This window comes from Alternaria postmessia, assembly GCF_024291825.1.
Source record: "Alternaria postmessia strain BMP 2775 chromosome Unknown scaffold_5, whole genome shotgun sequence".
In the NCBI taxonomy this organism is placed as follows: domain Eukaryota; kingdom Fungi; phylum Ascomycota; class Dothideomycetes; order Pleosporales; family Pleosporaceae; genus Alternaria; species Alternaria postmessia.
The window spans coordinates 349,408-369,415 of NW_026260078.1; the positions used below are offsets into that span (position 1 = coordinate 349,408).

Genomic DNA, 20,008 nt, shown 5'->3' on the forward strand with positions numbered 1-20,008 from the left:
TACCCCGGATTTTCTAGAACATATTCGATGCAGTCCGGCGCTACAGGCGCAGCTACACCGAGACGAGATAGCTGCGTGAGACGGGCGCAATTTAAGTGCCAAATTGCTAGTAGCTGCATGGCAGAGAACCGAGGCACGGTGCGCTGGCTGAGACGGCATGAGATGGACGATTCCTTGACGTGCGGCTAGCCTCTTACCCCAGTGGCCTCATGATTGTCGTGTTTTTGTCCTAGCAAGGGCCCCGAAAGCTGCGTATTCCATACCGTCTACTCGACTCGGCCCAACGGTTCCAAGGTTCGCTCGTGGGCTGTTCTACCACGCAAGGCTAGATACCCCGAGATCGTCGTCACGCGTCCCCTTCACCCCAGCGGTTCCATAGCTGCAAATTCCTAGTCGACAGCATCCACTGAGTCGCATCCGAGTGGGCGCGCACTCCCGCTTCATCAAGCCTCGCCGTCCGCGCACCCCCTGCTTGTCTCCACTGCCATAGGCCTTAATTTGAACTTACATCTTACGCTGTACCGTGGGCGTGCTTTCTTCTTCCTAACGTCCTGTTCGCGATCAACTTGTACATTTTGAGCCAGAGAATGCTTCTGGTCCATCGTCCTATAGCGTCGCTATGTCCACCGAAGTGTCGCAGTCACTGGCCGCCGCAATGGCTAGACCTCAGATCGGTATCGACCGACTTCCCGCCCGCCGCGTTTCGAACGAGCCCCGAGAGGCCATGAACTGCAAGAGTTGTCGAAAGCGAAAGGTAGCGTTTCTACACTCATCTCCCACTTGGTGTACTAACCCAAGCTTCAAGATCAAGTGCAATCGCACAAGGCCGACTTGTGAAGCCTGTCAGGTGTTCAACTGTCCGTGTATATATGGTACGCTCCACTCTCAAACGCCCCTAGACGCATCCAAACATGAGCTGACGGCCCGCTACAGACGCTGTTCCCAAAAAACGAGGACCAAAGACAGACGTCCTCGAGGCCCTTCTGAAGCGTGTTGACGGCCTGGAAAAGCGCCTGGTTTCCGAAGGAAAGAGCGATGACCCAACCGAAACCGACCCCGCCTCCCAGGACAACAACACCGCCGTCGACACCAAACCAAAAGATCTCGCATCGTCGCAATCCCCACACGAACCATCGCCCCGCCGCTCGAGTGCCACCAACCATGCGAATCAGTTGATGTCGCCCATTGAGCCAAGGTACTTACTCACAGCATACCATCTTGGCCCGGCGCATTGCTAATAGTGTCTAGTATACAATCGCCTACCCTAGCTCCCGACCTGCTTCTAGACACCTATTTCGCCAGAATTCATGGAAAGCCCTACTATATCCTGGACGAGTCGACCACGAGACAGCGACTACAGGCCAATCAGCTTCCCGGTCACTTAGCCTATGCTATTTACGCCGTGAGTGCTAGGTACGATTCGCCCACCCCTGAGTATTCCTGAACACAATTAATATATGTACCCCAGATATGCACCCCACTTCGGAGGATACAGCTCTGCAGTGCGCATCGGACAAGAGTATGCCCGTCGTGCTCGGCTGGAACTTGAGATAGATGAGCCCTCTATCGAAACCTTGCAGACACTGATGCTGCTTTCGCAAGCAAGCTTTCAGTTAGGCAAGGGCAAGAAGACGTTTATGTTGCTGAGTACGAACTCGTCGCTATCGCAAGCTAGTACAGGACTGACTTCGTTCTCAAGATTCCGCTATCAGCATGGCGTTTGCGCTCGACCTACATCGCGAACTACCAACCGGCATGAAAGTCACACCTGCCGAACGTGAAGGGCGACGCCGACTATTCTGGTCGTGTTACCTCATGGACCGTTTCGCTGCAACCGGCTCCAAGCGACCTTCGTTAATTGCGGATGAATCAATTGTGCTACGATTGCCGAGCTGGCAGCTGCACCCCGGCGCGATGCTGATAGACGGTGACTACTTTCCAAACGGATGCAATTTGCAGTTCATGGGCGGCACTGGAAAAGGCGGACAAGGAAGTATGGGTATGCTGATTGGCATAGCACGCATCCTGGGTATAACAAATCGCTACCTTGCAGCCGGTGGTGTCAAGGGTGATTCACACTTTCCCTGGCACTCATTATCCAACCTATCCAAAATCCGCCAAGAACTCGACATATGGGCATCGGAGACACAAGATACCTTTACCTCCATCGAGGCTCTCTTTGGTCAACCCGACAGTACCATACTTGTTCTCAGCAAGTTGATTTACCACCTCATACATTGCCTCATCTATCGGCCTTTTCTCCCTGTAGACTTGGCCGAGCTTTCTGGGACGTCGCAACACCAACCCTGGCAGATCGAAGCGACCAACCTATGCTTCCTTCATGCAAATGCCATTGCCGAACTGGTTGAAATAGGCAGGGCTTCTTCTATCATAGATTGGCCGGCCTTCGTTGGTTATTGTATATGCACAGCGGGCACGATACATGTGCATGGAGCACACTACCCAGGAAGAGAAGGAGAGGTTTTCTCAGTCAGTGCAGAATTTCTGTCTCGTGAGATGCAGCAACTGTCCGAGCTTCGCTTCATCTGGGCTGGAGCTCAGCATCAGCGAGACACACTGCAAACTATTTACGGATGTCACACAGAGCTTGTCCAATCATTGGCAAGCAATCCTATGCGCTATGCGCCGGTTTTTCAACTCGAAGACTTCTTCGACAGGTACCCTGGCCAGATCTTCGATGGAGCGCATGTTACGTTTTTGGATATAGCGGTCGAATCCATTCACGAAGGGTAAGCGGACGGGTCTCAGCGTCCACATACTGTGCTAACAATTCGATAGCCTTGCAACCTTCAACATCGAACAACGCAATAACATGTACATGACTAGCGGCGTCATTGGGAACGCTCAAGGCTACCAAAAGCATTCCGCGCCCTCACAACAACCACAATACTCTAACGGTCACCCAAACAAGAGACGAAGAGCCACAACTTCATCTTCCAAACCTGCAGCCCATTCTCAGGCCATTCCCCCAACACCTACATCAGCCACTCATCCGCCTACTGTACATACTCACAGACCTTCCGATGCCGGTACTTCGGAATCAAACCCAAGCCCGGGAGATACTAGAGCGCATCCTAATGAATCCAGTGTGCCACCCTATACTCCACCGTTACCGAGCAATTCTTTGAATCCACCGAGTGCTAACGGTGGTGGACTTGCTCTTCCTTTTTCGCCAAACTTTTCGTTTTCACCACTGCCGCAGTTTGCGAGTCTGGCGCCATCACCAGTTCCGCGGACAGCGAATCTCAACCAAAACCAGGATAACAGCCATCCGATCCATTTCGACCCTATGCTGAGTATGCCGACGCCATACGACCAGCAGCCGACCCCCGGTGCTGGAAGCACATCAGGCGCGTCAGTGCATACAGATCCTGACAGCAAGGATCCTTTCCTCAGCTTGCTCGAGCAACTTGCCGAAAACGAAGTCAGCAGGGGCGGTCCGAGCGAGCTAGACTTCTTCTTGAGTGGACAGAGTACCTGAAATTGCTCATCTTTCTCGCCGAGTTCGAGACGCAGCAGTATGCACTCCCGCAATATCATAACGGAGCACCGGAACGAACGTGCCACGATCATCACATGGATTTAAATTTGGACTTGTCTTCATTTCACAGTACATTTTGTAATAGCTTTGAGAGCTATCATTTAGGGCCCATCATTGACCGGCTTGGTCCGGTCCAGGGGTTTCTCAACCAAAACCAGTGCGGCGTAAAACAGGAGGACTTGGAGCACAAAGAGGCTTGCTTCACAGCCTCGTGTCTACGGTGAACGAATGTCACGGCCGCTATATGTAAACTTGTATAATATTATTGACCGCAAATGAGCCAGCGCTCTCAAGACACCAGCCGGCAGTAGCAATTGCCGTCAGCTCCACACTATTCAGACAATCGTCAAACAAGTTCCACCGCTCTACAGACAAGGTACCGCTGCTCTGCTTAGACGCCCACACCAAAGCTCTAGGGTCGGCTCCGATGTGGAGGCCCGTATCGAATGCGCTTTGTGTCATGGCGGGGAGCGGCCTCGGTGCCTTTATCAGAAGCTCAGCCGCTAGGGTGCGGAAGCACACCACTTCGAGTCAATGTGCATAGCGACGGCTTGATGTTCGCGTTGACGCTAAATAGACCCCGGTTCGATGCGCATTAGCGGCATATCTCGCATACGAATAACCCGGGGTTCGGCGGTATCATGGGGGAGACCCCGGGAACTCCAGACGCTGGTACATCAGGGACCTGCCTTGCTTGGGTGAGATGGACATGAATAGTATGAGATTCAAACACACCTCCTTTCTAATTGTCTAGAACATTGATCAACACGGAGCGGTCAGTCCGTAGCATGATTCTGGACACTCGGCGCAGGCACGAGGTGTCAGTGCGATGCAGGTCATCACTGTATTGGCGCCCCCTCCGCCGCACTACAGCACAGCAACGATAGAGTCTCCACACCGTGGCTTGCAACGGTGTGTGCGCAAGTGTGGAGAGACACAGTGAGCGAATCCGGGGAGCATTCAATTTTCCTTGACGTTAACGCGGAGAACGCGCCTCCGTTGCCCTAAATCGCGTGCTAAAAAAGAAATAACGTTTAGGTGTGGTTCATCGTCGTCACCAACAGCGATCTTCTGGAAGCCATAAACGCCAGTCGGCATGGGTATGAAGAAGGGCGTTCACGCCACACAAGGGAGCAGCCAGGGACCAGGTTTTCGGCTGAACTCTAAGTGGTGGGATGGAGATTCTCCGTTTCACAGCATATCGACATCTACTGCAGGGTCCATTAACGAACAACAATAATGATTATGTTGTAACATCAGCAAAACTCGTTCTCGATCACAAGACGAAATTCATTTTGTGCTTAGAAGGGTGTGCAGGGCATGTTAGTAGCTCAGGTTGCGATAGGTTACATATGTGGGTCCAGCTGGTGCCGGTGGTAATGCACGTTGAAGACTGCATAGCATATTAGACGATAGACTGGCAGCCACCCCGCGAAATACCCCAAGCGAACGCGGGGAGGACCCGTTGGTTCTTTCCTGTCAATGCAGGGCAGGCAGGGCAGGCAGGGCAGGCAGGGCGGCGTGGGCGGTAAATATGATGGGAAATGAGCGTGTGATGAGAATTGGCAGACTTGCATGATGAAAGGCAGCCAATCAAGCAATAAGGTGGCCAGTGGCATGCTCCTTTACTTTGTCCATTCTATCGCCATTTCCACAAAGCAGATCACGGTCATGAAGTAATGATGTTGAAATACACGCAGCATATTCAACACCCAGTTCCCAGGAACGGCGCATACTAGAGCGCGAGAACCTGACCTATATCACACCTTGTTATCATGCTCATCCCTCACCACGAGGGATAACGCAAACGATATGATGATCGACTATGATCATCCCTTCTTCCCATTTCTCGGTAAGCGATACGACAACACGTAGTCACAGTCAGTCCATTGCTTTTTACTCGTTTTAACTTATTCTGACACACCCACACATACTCAAAGTCCGGGGTACATGCACATGTAGACACACAGGTACACGTAAAAAGCATCGAAGGTATATGAATCGGAATCTCACATGTACCACGTACACGCAATACCAAGAGCGACCTCGGGAGAGACGAGACCCTAAACCAAACTCAATCATACCCTGCAATGCCCTGCATGTACATTGCAACAGGCATCGGTCAAATAAGCCGTCGCAAAGCCACCGGCTACAGCAACCAAGAAGACGCGCAATAGAGCCCTTTTGCTCTGTTTTTCTAGCTAAAACCCCAAAACTAACAGATGTCGTATCACATATGCATTAGTTTGATAATGACGGTTAGACCCTTCCCATGCTAGTAGTGCAGGTACGTACCGATATCTTGTGCCTTGAGTATGGGTATTGTTCGGAATGGTGAGGGAATAAGCTCTACTCCAAGACCTTGGAGCTGCAGGGTTACTGTCGGAAGGGTCATTGAGCCCCGAGGGATGGGAGTGAAATCGACTGGATGTATCGCAATGTTTGAGAGAACATGTTGCGCTGCAATTGTGTGGCAAAGTGGTTGAGCATAAGCTTTGCACATGAAGAAGATGTTTGGAAGCATACGTATCAGTATGGGTATGCACAGCCATGAACAACGATTACTACCATTTCTCTGATCTTTGCCAATATAGTCTATCTCTCCTAATCTATACACTGTCACAAGTGGGACAAGTGCACGAGATGCCAGTTGGTCTAAGTCATGGTGACGAGTTCCTCGGCCGACACGGGGTGGATAGCCTGTGAAAGGAAGCACATGTTAGCATCCGTGTCATCAAACGCCTAACGCAGAATGCCGTTCCTTTCCCCCGCAAACGTGGCAGCTGCTGCAGTCGATAACCGAAGCACTGCCGCATATGCATCCACGGACGCACGACAAAACGGGATAGGAAGATTGGGGGAGTACTTACCACACAGCTGTCGAAGTCCTTCTTGGTGGCACCCATCTTGATTGCCACACCGAATCCTTGCAGAATCTCGCTGCTTCCTTGGCCTAGGATGTGCAGACCGACGACCTTTTCATTCTCACCTGCGCAGATGATCTTGTATGCTGTCGGCTGCTTCTCTTCAGGGTCCATCATAGCGAAGTACATGGCCTTGAACTCAGTCTTATAGATCTTGATCTTGTCGCCGTATTTTTCGCGGGCCTCAGGCTCAGTCAGACCGATAGATCCGATCTCTGGGTGGGCGAAAACAACGGAGGGGATGTTCTCATATTCGAGGTGAGCTTTGGGTTGGTTGTTGAATAGACGATCTGAGAGGCGTCGGCCAGCAGCGATGGCAACTGGGGTAAGTTCGAAGCCACGGTCACAGACGTCACCGATAGCGTAGATGTTGGGGATGGAAGTGTTTTGGTACTCATCGGTCACGATATGGTTTTTATCGTTGAGCTTGATGCCAAAGTCCTTGATCTTGAGATCCTCGATTTCGGGGTCGCGGCCAGTCGCGAACAGCACCTCTTCGACCTCGACGGTTGATTCATTCTTTGTCTCGTTGTTCTGGTAGGTCACACGCTTCATGCCGTTGCCGATATCCTCTACCTTGGTAATCTGGGTACCCTTGTATAGGTTGATGCCTTGACGTTCGTACTCCTGGGTTACAGTGTCTTGAATCATGGGATCAAACGTTCGGAGGAGCTTGTCGCCGCGGATGAAGAAGTGTGTTTTCGAGCCGAGTGCGTGAAGCATGCCGGTCATCTCGACACCAATGTATCCTGCGCCGCTAGTTGCGATGCTCTTGGGTTGCTTCTCGAGGTCGAAGAATCCATCGCTACTAATGCAGAGTTCCTTTCCAGGAATGTCGGGTAGCTTCGGTCTTCCACCGGTTGCGATGAGTATGTGCTTTGCTTTGATGCGCTGCGAGCCTCCGTCATGGAGCGCAACCTCAACCTCGTCCTTAGCGACGAACTTGGCCCGACCTCTCAAATGCTCAATCTCATCCTTGTTCAAGTTGTTCTCGTAGATGCCATTCAGTCGCTTGACGTAGTCGTCGCGCTTCTTCTTGAAGTAGGGCCAGTCAAAGTCGGGGACCCCACCAACCTTGAAGCCGTATGCCTTTGCGTCTTTGAAGGTCTCGGCAATCGCAGCCGCGTTCCAGGTGACTTTCTTCGGCACGCAGCCGACGTTCACACAAGTACCGCCGTATCTTGACGATTCGATCGCGATGACTTTTGCACCGTGTTTGGCAGCTCGTCGGCCGGAGGCAATACCTCCACTACCAATTCCGATTACTAAGTAATCGCATTCCTTGGTCTGCGACGACATCCTGATGCCTGATGTAGAGAAATGAGATGCGAGGTTTGACAAACGTGCGGATGCCACTGCGGTTTGTGAAAGGCGGAAGTGCGGTCGGAGCAGGGAGGTTTGTCCTGGAGATGGAGGGGTAATGGTACGAAGACTCGTTGATAGAGCTCGCAGTCTAAAGGTCGCTGTTCTTTGCATTAAAGATGCAGCGGGACAACGGCAGATACTTATAGAATACGTCAGAGCACCTAGCTTCCAAATCTACTACTGCAGTCAGAGACTGGATTGGACGATTTGGTAATCCAATGGTGCAGGTGCAGTATGCAGTAAGGCTGCTTGCTGTACAAGCCAGATGTTCCAGAATAGAAGCGATGGAAGGTCAAACAGGGGCCTGCAATTGTCACGCAATGCCTTCTAGATGGCCGATGTATGCCGCTTGGTAATATGGGAAATAAGATTTTGCGATTAGGGAAGCAGCCGGCGATGACGCGACCTCGGTTTGCGGACATGTCGGAGGTGCTTTCGCGCTAACCGCTTGTGATAGCTACTTGGTCGATTACCTCATGGCTTCTAGACCTCCCCCCGGGCGCCCACCTGCGACACACGACTCGACTAGGCAAGCAACTGTATGTCAGTCAAGTGAATTGAGCCTGCCTTGACAAAAGCTGGTTGGGAAACATGCCAGCACATGATAGCAGTTCAAACTTTCCCGGATCCTGAATCCTGAAGCAAACACGGCAATCACCGAAGATATCACACCATCCCCACCACCGACATTGACACTCCTAACTTTAGCTACTTTCATCATGGGCGGCAGACTTTCTATGCCCAAGGCTGCCGATGGCATGAGCGAGACGTCCAAGCCAACTTCGGCAAATGCAGCAGCGCGCCTTACGAGGGGTCGTGGTATTATCAATGGCCGGGTACGAAATGTGTTTCCGAGCTTGTCAGTGTTGACATCAGCTAATGATTCCCAGACCATAATGGCACCCCTTGCAGCCCTCACTATGGCTGGTCTTCTCTTCGTATACGCCCGAACCTCGATACGAGCAGCGAAATTGAACGCCAAAAGACACCGAGAAGCAGATGGCGGGCAGATTAGCTGGCACAAGGAGAGTATGAGGCGTCACGGTCAGATAGAGAGGCTAGACGATGATAAAGGAACCTTCAGCGAAGCCCTCATGGGAGACATTCGCAAGAAGAAACAGCGAAAGGTCGACGAGAACCAAAAGGTGCCAGTTGAAAGGTCCGACAACGATGCCGAACTGAGGAAGATTATGGGAAAGAAAGACTGAGATCTGAAAGTGTGGCAAGGCTGTAGGTGACGGCAATGCCAAAGCAGTTCGCTGTATGATTGAAGGAAGGTACAAAAGTTACTCAGCAAGAGATAATTTTATCATGCGAAATTCACAAATCTATGAACAAGGCCGCTTCCTCGGAGCCGTGCCTAGTATGTGGACTGGATCGGAAGATTGTTAACACAAAGACGATGCTTGTTTGGATCTACTATGGTTGTGAAGCTGGAAAAGCATGTACCATGGTCCGCGGCCGGTAGCCTCGTGTCACACGCACTCTGTGCCAGCTTGAACTCGACTGTAGTTTGTTCGACCTCGGACAGTGAAGGCGGAGCTGTAGCGACAGAGAAGGCCATGGTAACACAGCATGTCGTCGTATACATGATGCATGACGGAACAGGTCTGGTCAAGTGCCGTAGCTGCCATATAGATGCTCTGTGATTTGCCGGAGCAATAGACATGGATGGTGTTAAGCTTCACATGTGAGCAAACCCCGCATCCAGCTGTGGTAGCTTCCCAGGGTGCGCCATACCACGAGCTGTGGGCGAGTAGCGGGAAGCACGATTCGAGAGCAAAGTCATGTGTTGGTATGTGAAGACGCTGATCGATTCGCATGTGTTGGATGAGGGATATTGAGGCACGTTGAGCCAGATTCAAGTGCAGCTCGTTGCGTCGATCGCCCCCCTGCAGCCAATGGCTTCATCCTTCCGTGGCCGTTAGACTGTTTCGGGGATGCGAGTTGCACAAAGCGTGAGCTTAACCCCACCATTCCACCACGACGCTCCGCATCCATACACATTCGCCAACATCAGCCATTGTCGCCCGAGCTGCTCTCGACCACAAACCTCGACGCTTGACGCCAATCGCGCACACCCGTTGCATCCGTCGAGCCGGACATCGCCGCGGCCTTCATGGAGCTTGCCCGGCTGCTGGCCCGATCGCGATTGCCGTAGGAAGACTGCAGCGTCTTCCACAGCTAGCGATAGCCAGTATGCCTAAGCAGGAGGAGGGGAGGCCAAATGTACAACAGGACATTCCAAATAGACCCAGAAATCTGACCGAGGTTTCAAGAGCCGTCCTGCGTAGTGAGCAGGCAAAGCGATGGACCAAGAAGTACCGCACCGAGGTCGCTGCAAGCTCCAGCAGTCTGCTATCTACATTTGCCGCAGTACGTGGGCCTGTATACAGTCCAAGATTACCGACCTCGTGATTGCTGATAGCTTCCAGTATCCTCTGGACTCAGTCAAGACCCGACTACAAGCGTACGCCAGACACCCAACATCGCCTACACCACGGCTAACATCGCATAGCTACAAGTTCAACTCCTTTGCCGACTGCGTTCGCCACACCTACAAGACTGAGGGCTTCCACGGCTTCTACCGTGGTAAGCTTCGCCCTTCACAGCTGCGCATCCATCACATGCTAATGTACGCGTCATAGGTGTCTGGTCTCCTCTCGCAAGCATAACCCTCGTCCGTACCGTGTCATTCTCCATCTACCAACGATCCAAGTACGCGCTCGATAATTGGATTTACCAGACCACCGGAACTTCACCGCTCGTTGTTGCGAACACCCGAGATGCATGGCCCACGTTTTCGACCATTGCATGCTTTGGCCTGGCAGGCGTCAATGCCGGCGCTGCTATCACAGTCATCGCATGTACGAGATGGCTGTTGCTTTTCACATGGGTACCTGGCTAATCTCGTCCAGGTCCTTTCGAACTGACGAAACTGAGCGCTCAAATCTCCGTACTAATGGCTGAGCGCAACGACGGCGGCGGCAAGAACGAAGCGGTACGCAAGAGCTACCAGAATTTGGGAACCTGGAAGACGGCGCAAAATCTGGTTAAACATCGGGGTTGGACAGGGCTATACTCTGGATTCCACTTGCATCTACGTAAGTGAGCCGCAACCATACAGAAGCCATGCAAGTGCTGATGAAATATAGTTCGAGATTCCATCGGCACCGGCATCTACTTTGTAACATACGAAAGTGTGAAACAGGTCTTGGCGAATGCGCGCGGCACCTCACCAACACATCCACTGGCTGTAGTTGTAGCTGGCGGACTCTGTGGACTCGTCAGCTGGGCATGCGTATGATTTTGAATCCCACCGGTCATTCTCGACGTACTGACAACCTTGGTAGATTTTTCCAATAGATACAGCGAAGAGTATCTACCAGCGAAACTGTCTCGTGGGAGGAAAGGACAAGGCAACGCGCCCGAAGATCCATTTCTTTAGTCGTCGGATGTATCGAGGTGAGCATACCTTTCCACACTCTCTGGGATTCAATACTAACTTAACTCAGGCCTTGGTGTTTCCATGTCTCGCTCCTGCATAGTCAACGCGATTTTCTTTACTGCATTCGAGTTCACCAAGAAGCGCATCAACGGCATGTCTTACGACGAGGAGCTTCTTCGCGCGAATGACTTGTGACCGAGTCGACATTCACGTACTTTGTATCTCTGTATCTGCATAGGGGCATGGAGTAGGCGCATATTTTGCTTATATTGGAGCGGATATGTAAACTATCCTGGATCCGAGTATGTCACAATGAGCACAGCAATCATCATGGCACGCACGTGCAGCATCCGGTCTTGATATCAGTCTCTATCTTCATCGCCGACTTACCGTATAGGCGTGACATCCAATGCTCTCTAAAGTGGAGATGCCTTCCCCTGTCTCTTGCCCCGAATAGTGTTTAGGGTGCTCCGAAAAAGCTTGCCCTTTTTTATTACTGAACACCTTAGATCCCATCGCCGATTGACATCATAGCAATATTCTTGCTAGTGTCTCCGAAATCAACATTACCGAAGCAAGTGAATCCAAATGTGCACCTTGGGTCTTTGTAGGCGCAATAGAGGTGACAAATTGACAATGGTGCGGGCTCCAATAAGAGGAAGAGAGCGGGCGATGATGGAAAGACTTGAAGTACATAGCTTCTAAAACACCTGGGCAAGCCCAGGGCTCAGAGTGTAGATGGGTGAGCAAGCAGAAAGACAAACACAGCGACCCTACTTGTAAATAGCTTCTTTTGGTTTCGCCATAAGACACGAAAGCTGTTCGGTTGATTTGTTGCAGATACAAGTATCGCAGCTTCTATCTTTGTCTTTAGATATCTTTATCGTGCCATGTACCACGACAATACACTATCTTCTCTGCTCAACACAGGAAGCAAGAGCTAGCAGAACATTCATGCCACTATCTATCCAGCCTCGCCTCTTCTCTCACATCTAGCTCGAGAACGAATAACCACTAGCCTCCGACTTTAACTAGGTCTCTCATTCCCGTACCTTCAACGATCACTATCTCGCCCTACTGCCAGTGGAATCAATATGACCAGCCAAGTATACTCCGAGACGTGCACTGGAGCAGAGCTATAGGTCTCTATACTAAGCTGCTGTGCTATTGCTGATCAGCTAAGCCATACCCTACGCAGGAGACTTTTGATATCAGTCTCAAACACTAAGGAAACTAGGGCTTTCACTGCCCTCTGTCTCTTGCTCACCATGCATGCCCTCGATTTCGCTCATATTTCTCGGAACAAGAGTGTTCGTGCTGTTCAACTAGGCGACATATCCATTGTTAATATGCAAGTCTTCACGAGTTGGCTTCAGATGAAGTACTCCTAGCACCCGGACACTAGCGTCCATCATTGGTCCGAATCTTCCAATGATCCCCAGTTTGTCGACCGAGAAGAGACGAGCCTGTGCGCTAAAGGAGTGAAAACTTCAACATTCCTCGTCTTCGTTAAGACGCCACTCATCGGGTGCTCTCGTGCCACAATAGATAGTGCAAAGACATGTGCACTGACACCTTTTTCGTCCATGTCTAGCGTTAGAAGAGCGTACAAGCACACTAGAGAAAGCAATATGCCGCGAAAAGTACTCCTCGATAGGTGGTGCAAGTTCGAAGACATACATAAGGCGCAGGATCGAACGCTACTGAATGTACTATCTTCAAGTCTTTCTGGTGGGTGCTTAGATCCAGCATGAAACGCAGGGTGGTGATGGGTACGGCAACATCGAAGTCTGGGATGGGCATGAGGAACAAGGTTGCATCACTCGAGTTTCTGAGGCAGATAGCGACGGTTACAAACAATTGAAAAGGTGAGTCATGGTAAAGGCTAGCGGACATAAAGAACTAGAAGGACGGCGATGTGTACACGCTAGTGCGGTGCTGGGCCTTGCACCATAGGACATTGAGGACAGTAAGCAAAGTTGTTTAGGGTAACCCTAGGCTTACATCTCGGAGTCGTAAAACGTTAGTGGGTGATCTGGACGACAGAATCGTGTCGACGTATCACATGCACCATATTTCTGGTCCAAGGCCATGCACCAATGGATCACCGTTCTTGAAATGTTGTCGCAGCCGAAGTAATTCTGTTCTGCGACATCACATCATGTGTCCGTTCTTTGCACTTTTCGAAGTATTCATTGACCTGCCGACCTAACATATCTCATGACGCCGTCTTTGTTCTTCCGGGAGGGCCCGTATGCAAGTCGTGTCACCGAATAGTCGTGACTGTCCCACCCCAGCAATGGGAATATGCCCGCTGATGAATCCGTTTTGCAACCCCGAGAAAGGCAAATGTCGAAGAAAGGAAGGGAAACGAGACGCTTAGTCGAAGAGACCGAAGCCCATGTCCTCGTCCGACTCCTCCTTCTCTGTTGTGTGTTAGTCTCTGTTCCTTGTTGCACAAAAAGCGTGTGGTAAACATACCCTCCTCCTTCTTCTCCTCAGCAGCTGGTGCGGCATCAGCAGCACCGCCAGCGGCAGGAGCAGCGCCTCCGGCAGCGGGGGCAGCACCGCCGCCTGAGCCGACGTTCAGTAGCAGGTCCTTGACATCCTTGCCCTCAAGAGCCTATTCACATATCAATTTCGTGTTCGGAATTCTAGCGTGTTCGTGTATGCGCACCTTGGCGAACAGGGTCGTCCAGATGGGCTCGACCTCCTCGATCTTTGCGGCCTTGATGAGGGATTGAAGCTTGTCGGCCTGTTCAAATTAGCCAATGTGTCCGCGATTGCGAATGGCACCTCGGGAGTCGTACAGTGATGTCGACACCGTCATCAGCGAGGATGAGAGCGGCGTAAGAGGTGGCGAGCTCGGAGGTAGACATTGCGACGGTTGTGATCGTGATACTGTCGGGAGTCGAGATGTTGAGAGTTTCGGCGCTGGTGAATTGAATTGATGGTGTGGAAGGCGCTAACCGTGGCTTTCGCTTAGCGATGTCTAGCTGGTTTGGGAGCTAGCGCATTCTCGCGGTTGCCCCTCGGTGACGTCCGAGCACTTTCCCCGCTATCAAGCTGCGTCTTGGCTTCCCGACCGGCCACTTCCAAGTTTCGCATATCGCAGAGTTGCAGCTTTCACCACCGTTCGGATTAGCCTCAACCCCACCAAAAGATCTCCCCATCTGTTGCCGATCCGCGTCTGCAGCACACGATGACCGACTCCCCACTCCCGCGGATCCCGCTGGATCCGAAAGAGCAGCCCATCCTCGACAAGCTGCAGTCTATACGGACGGAGCTTGAACTATTGAAGCGTGATCGGTCAACTTATGTCAAGAGCCAAGATGTCTTGAAATTGTACGACCAAGTCATCGAGCAGGTTATGATCCTCAACGAGATACGCGAAACCAAACGTCTGGAGCAGAACAAAGGTATGTCACGTTGCCACTTGCCCGATGGAGGTTGCTGTTACTGATATGGTCACATAGTTGATTACATGCTTGACGACTGCTTTCAGCTCATTTCACTTGCCTATTTGACCGTCGGAAAGAACCACGAGCCACCAGCAGTGTTAGTTTTCAATCATGTCATGTATTACTACGATCCAGCTGACACTGTTGTTAAGATACTCCTACATCTCAACGATCAAGGTATTTATGTATGTCGGAGCTTATTATGTACGTTCCTGACATCAAACAGCGCTTACTAGATCACCTCAAAGAAGCAACCTTCTATTCACAAAAGGACCTGGAAGCACTCGACAAGAACCTACAAGATTGCCGACGATATGTTGAGAGAGGTCGAGAAGAGTACAGCCCTCATTTACTTACCCTCCTTGACGCCCGCATCAAGGTTTGCGAGGAGACGCTAGCAGAACTGAAGCTCAACTTGTCTGAGCTCACACCCGAGCTGACACCGAAATGGGAGAAGCTGGTCTCAATACTAAGATCACTTTGCGGCTGCAACGCAAGGTCCAAAGTCAGTGAATTCATGGCGATTCCATAACCCATGCTAACTAGGAATCTAGTTCCCACATGATGAAGTTGAGGAGTACTCAGAGGAGCTTAACAAACTTGACGAGGAATTAAAAGAGTACGGCATTCGTGCATATGAGACAGAAGGAACTACTGAAGAGAAGCTGGCCGAAATGGTCGACAAAATGCAACTCGCCACCGAACACCCTGAGCCGGCGCCAGACGCCAAGACACTCATTGGCACCCTGCTACGACGCAATCTGCTATGGGTTACGTTGATCAAGCAAAAGTTGGTACCATTCATGATCCCCACGAATCCAGCTAACGTACGGACAGGCAAGGACGTATTGCGCCCGCTTTCAAGGATACCTATGACAAACTTCTTTCAATACGAAACAAGCTCGAAAAGCTTACCCTAACTCAGGCATGGTCTCTTCGTGAGACGGATCTTTGGGACTTTCAGCGACAGCTTGATCGTATAGACGAAGCCCGAGTTGACGGTAACTTTGTCGATGCGCTTGGACGGCCATCGGAGATTTACGAGCAGAGAGTATGCTTCTGTAGATCCAAATGTGAGGACCCACTAACAAGTTACAGACATTGTTGTACCTTCTCCGGAAGAGCTACGCTCTCATTTACCAACTGCTCTTGACATCCGAGCCTGTATCTGAGGCTCTACTGCCGATTTACAACCAACTAACTACACTCCGAAAATGCCTGCTTGAAGTCAAGAAGTTGGGAGGTGTATCTTCACCAAGGGAGCTGTACCCCTACAGTATGAAGGTTCGTGCACCACGTCATCGAAACACTGTCACGCCTGCTAACTCAAATATAGTTAAATTCCATTGACAACATGCGAGTAGACGGCAAGTTCATGGTGGGCGACGAGATACCTGATGGCCAAGGTCGAGTGACGCAACTTCTGGAGGAATGCTTCGAGCTCGCATACGACCTGAGGAACGACGCCGAAGACAACAACAGCTCTGCTGAGGTTACACCGTCGACAGAAAAGCCTGAGCCTCTCAGCACATGATATGTCCTCATCCTTCCATCGGCACTGTACATGTTGGCGTAGATGATTAACCCCGCACTCAGTACCCGCATCTCCCCCAAATTTCTGTCTCATTCCGGTAGGCGTCTTGTATTGCAGTAAACGATTCTGCGACCTCTGTACTTTCTGTACTTCCAAAGATTACTTAATAAGGCTCAATCATTCGAAGCTGTTCAATTTCGTCTTCCGGTGGCGTTGGAGGTGTAGCATCTGCGTCTTTGAAGGTCAGATGACTTCCGTATGATATGCCTGCATTTGTTAGCGCAACCGTCTATCAATTTCAGCTCTTTCACTTACAAAGCTCTTCTCCTGCGGGAATATCTCTCAGTGCTCGGTACGTAATAATTTGGCGTTGAGTATCACGCATCCATCCCACGTTTTGTTCTTGGGTAGAGTGGTTGAACATGCTTCCCAATCCGAATATGACGGCCTGGGCGACTTTGCTATTGCCATTGTTGTCTACAATTGGCCAATTGCTGGGATGAGTTAGGTTTCTCATACTTGCAACATCTCTAATCCCATTTCCAATAGATGCATCGATTAGTCATGTCGATGCTGTTAAGACGCGACTAGTGCAACTGTCTGTAGTAATGAGTAGAAAGGCTGGGGGAAACTGAGTGTATGTATGTCTGTGAGAAAAGACACTGCCTGCTGTGGGAGATTACATACTAGGTATAATGATAAAGCGAGGTGTTTTCTATGTGCTTTTTGTTTTCTTCTATTCCTAAAATCAATACTGGGCATATGTCTAGGATCGTCCGCGCTGGTATGTCTCTGGTAGCGAACACACCACGCCCTGTATACAACGTCAGTTGTTTACAACGAACGCGATGTCTGAGAGAACGGACCTTTTGGTGTATCAACCTTGATAGCGATGTCTGGACATCGTTGGAGCGGGATATCGTCTGATGATGCCTTGACACCCATAATAATTAGAAAAATCCTGGTACGTTGCAAAGTGATGGAATTGGATTCAAGTGTACAAACAAGTAAACATCTCAACACAGTTCGATTCCTACATCACTTTTGGTAATCGAATCACAAAATTTTGTCAACGCGCTAATTCCGCGGTCCGAAGGCTTGGACCCAGGTGCGGTTTACGCCCCACTCAAGCTTCCGCTCACGCTGGCCGCTTTCGTCACAAGTCCTTGCGACACGACGGTTGTCGATATGGCTCAGCAACGAGGGCAGGCGATGGGAGACACTCTCAAGACTGCGCATTCTGTCAGTCTGAAGGTTCTGCGGTATGTTGTCGATTTTCCAGCACAGCCTGGGCACACCGGCCCATGACGAAACCGATGCTTGCATCATCTTACATGGAGGTTGATAGCGGCTCGTCTACCTCATCGTATACTACGACTGCCGGTCAAATACACAGCTGGCAAACTAACGATGTTAATAGATTGTCTCGTCCATCCCTTGCGGTGCAGCACCCTCTCCCGAACTCTAGAGATCTAGGCATATCTCCCAAAGCCTCACTCGCCTATCCCACGCCGGATGACGCAAACGATCAATTTGTCTTGAGTCCTGTGCTAAATCTCCCTGAAGCATTCGGGAGCGCCTATGTTGGCGAGACCTTCTCCTGTACACTATGCGCGAACAACGAGCTCGATCCAGCCGACAACACAAAAGCGATTAGTGGTGTGCGGATACAGGGTGATATGCAGACGCCCTCGAACCCTACAGGCTCACCATTGGACCTGTCTGGCTTGCAAGGAGAGGTGGAAAACGCTTCTCCAGGACCAGCCGAATCACTACAACGTATCCTAAGATTTGAACTTAAGGAAGAGGGCAATCATGTCCTGGCAGTCACTGTCACATATACGGAGACGGCCCTAGGAGAAGGGAGGGCAGCGTCAGGAAGAGTTCGGACGTTCCGCAAACTGTATCAGTTCGTGGCCCAACAGTTACTGAGCGTTCGCACAAAAGCCGGAGAGATGGGCCCAAAGAACGGATGTTCACGATACCTCCTAGAAGCACAATTGGAGAACATGGGAGAAGCTGCTGTGTGTCTAGAGGTACGTCAGCGATTTCAACATATCACGATTCATGTTCCGGTACTATTCATTTATTCCAAACAACGAGTCAGGCCGTGTGGCTTTGACTTGAGGATTTCGGCTCCATCACTAGCTCGATCGCAGAGTCCGATCCGGCAGTGGTGTAGATCCGGCGCTATTTCGCTGCTTCAGATAGCCTACCACAACAACCATAGCCCTAGTAGGCATCAAACCACCACTGACTCCCAATAGGCAGTCAGTGTAAACCCGAAACCACCTCTCAGATCGACACCACTTAATTGGGATATGCAACCTTCAGGTCCCAGTGCGCCGATACTGAGCCCACGGGACGTGGTGCAGGTAGCTTTTCTTCTTGATCACCAGCCTAGCGATAACGACGAAGACATGACAGACTCCATTACGGAAGACAACAAGAGAGTGTTAGGCCAGCTTGCTATCCAATGGCGAAGTGCATTGGGCGACAGAGGCTCTCTCAGTACTGGATGGCTTACGGCTCGACGCTGAGGGAGTCTACAATAAAGTTTGCATGGCCCTGTCTAACGTCGCTAGGGATTGTATATCTCCGACCGAAGGTTCTGGCGCCGGTACCTGCAGTTCCAAGCGCTTGGTCTGGCAGTATCGAACTAGCCTTGCACTTGCTGAAGCCACCTGGACATTCGGAACCTGCTCCGTGCGTGATGTCAACATGAGTCGAGTGGTCCAAACAACATCGCCGAACAGTGAAAAGTAAACTTTGGACTATATTTATATGCGTACCACAGCATGTTTGTCTGCCACCGGCTATATACATGTCCGTAACAGAGGTGTGGGGATTTGCGAAGAATCTGTTGGTAATTTGTAATAACGATCCACCTCCAGAGTGATGTTACACAGTACATGGGTATTTCGAATTAGACAGCCGGAATGCGGAGGAGGATCTCTTGGACGATCGCCAGGCGAAGCGTACGGAAAAGCAAGGGCAGCGTCGATGATCAAGCCATCGATTTCGTCAGAACCACGGAAACAATTCTCCTAAGAAAGCAATTATAGACTTGCAGCATTGACCTCCAATGCAACAAGCAGATGGAGCGATAAAGCGATCATCTCTGATGAAGTCCGACAAGGCCGATGGGGAATCAACATGAGAATTTGGTGAAGCACGGCAGAGAGAGCAGGGTACCCCAGACGCTGTCACTAATCCTGGTACGACGAGTCGACAGACACGGGAACTGGACATGACAATCTCACGAACTGCTCGAGGGTCGGGCGATCGCAGAGGTGTCATCTTATCTCGGTCAAATGTGGGCTTTTGATATGTTTGATCATCACGCCACCAAGTATGCATTCAATTGTGAGATACGAAAGTTGGGAGAGCACTGACTGACTTGTTCGAGGTGGCTGCAGCTGTCAGATTAAACGCGCTCGCACAAGCAGTGACGGTTGAGGACTTTGTGTCGGAATCGGCTATCCACAGCGGGATCGACATGTGCATATCCTACATATGTCTCTGGCTGGACGGATGCGCAGCTCGAGCACGGTAGTCAAGACATATGCGGCACCATGTCCCGTAGGAAGACATGCACCGTTTTGTACAGTCCGGCAAGCAGAGTTGAAACGGCAACGGTTTAGATGGTGGTCAGAGCATACGATGCCGGGCTGGCGTACGGCAGCTATCTATGCACATGCATGGCGAGACGAG

The 20,008-nt window shown here is 50.9% G+C and overlaps 7 protein-coding genes across 7 annotated transcripts; 4 read left to right on the forward strand and 3 right to left on the reverse strand.

The window, feature by feature from the left end:
- Positions 1-5,571: 5,571 nt before the first annotated feature.
- J4E82_001386 (uncharacterized protein) lies at positions 5,572-7,962 on the reverse strand (the record flags this gene model as incomplete). The annotated part of the gene is made up of 2 exons (XM_051727701.1): positions 5,572-5,625; positions 6,433-7,962. 2 exons carry the CDS (start codon positions 7,960-7,962, stop codon positions 5,572-5,574), a joined length of 1,584 nt encoding a protein of 527 aa, XP_051592546.1.
- Positions 7,963-8,570: 608 nt separating this feature from the next.
- Positions 8,571-9,059, forward strand: J4E82_001387 (uncharacterized protein; the record flags this gene model as incomplete). The annotated part of the gene is made up of 2 exons (XM_051727702.1): positions 8,571-8,687; positions 8,742-9,059. 2 exons carry the CDS (start codon positions 8,571-8,573, stop codon positions 9,057-9,059), a joined length of 435 nt encoding a protein of 144 aa, XP_051592547.1.
- A 991-nt stretch (positions 9,060-10,050) lies between these two features.
- On the forward strand, positions 10,051-11,494 carry J4E82_001388 (uncharacterized protein; the record flags this gene model as incomplete). The annotated part of the gene is made up of 8 exons (XM_051727703.1): positions 10,051-10,227; positions 10,287-10,321; positions 10,370-10,443; positions 10,500-10,718; positions 10,770-10,955; positions 11,007-11,152; positions 11,205-11,316; positions 11,367-11,494. 8 exons carry the CDS (start codon positions 10,051-10,053, stop codon positions 11,492-11,494), a joined length of 1,077 nt encoding a protein of 358 aa, XP_051592548.1.
- Positions 11,495-13,678: 2,184 nt separating this feature from the next.
- Positions 13,679-14,178, reverse strand: ALTA12 (60S acidic ribosomal protein P1; the record flags this gene model as incomplete). The annotated part of the gene is made up of 4 exons (XM_051727704.1): positions 13,679-13,725; positions 13,781-13,922; positions 13,977-14,054; positions 14,110-14,178. 4 exons carry the CDS (start codon positions 14,176-14,178, stop codon positions 13,679-13,681), a joined length of 336 nt encoding a protein of 111 aa, XP_051592549.1.
- Positions 14,179-14,501: 323 nt separating this feature from the next.
- J4E82_001390 (uncharacterized protein) lies at positions 14,502-16,294 on the forward strand (the record flags this gene model as incomplete). Its single annotated transcript, XM_051727705.1, has 8 exons — positions 14,502-14,718; positions 14,776-14,857; positions 14,913-14,937; positions 14,987-15,265; positions 15,315-15,550; positions 15,598-15,811; positions 15,859-16,044; positions 16,097-16,294. 8 exons carry the CDS (start codon positions 14,502-14,504, stop codon positions 16,292-16,294), a joined length of 1,437 nt encoding a protein of 478 aa, XP_051592550.1.
- A 163-nt stretch (positions 16,295-16,457) lies between these two features.
- J4E82_001391 (uncharacterized protein) lies at positions 16,458-17,239 on the reverse strand (the record flags this gene model as incomplete). The annotated part of the gene is made up of 4 exons (XM_051727706.1): positions 16,458-16,561; positions 16,610-16,788; positions 16,982-17,108; positions 17,161-17,239. 4 exons carry the CDS (start codon positions 17,237-17,239, stop codon positions 16,458-16,460), a joined length of 489 nt encoding a protein of 162 aa, XP_051592551.1.
- Positions 17,240-17,482: 243 nt separating this feature from the next.
- On the forward strand, positions 17,483-18,834 carry J4E82_001392 (uncharacterized protein; the record flags this gene model as incomplete). Its single annotated transcript, XM_051727707.1, has 3 exons — positions 17,483-17,556; positions 17,715-18,330; positions 18,562-18,834. 3 exons carry the CDS (start codon positions 17,483-17,485, stop codon positions 18,832-18,834), a joined length of 963 nt encoding a protein of 320 aa, XP_051592552.1.
- Between the last annotated feature and the right edge of the window lie 1,174 nt (positions 18,835-20,008).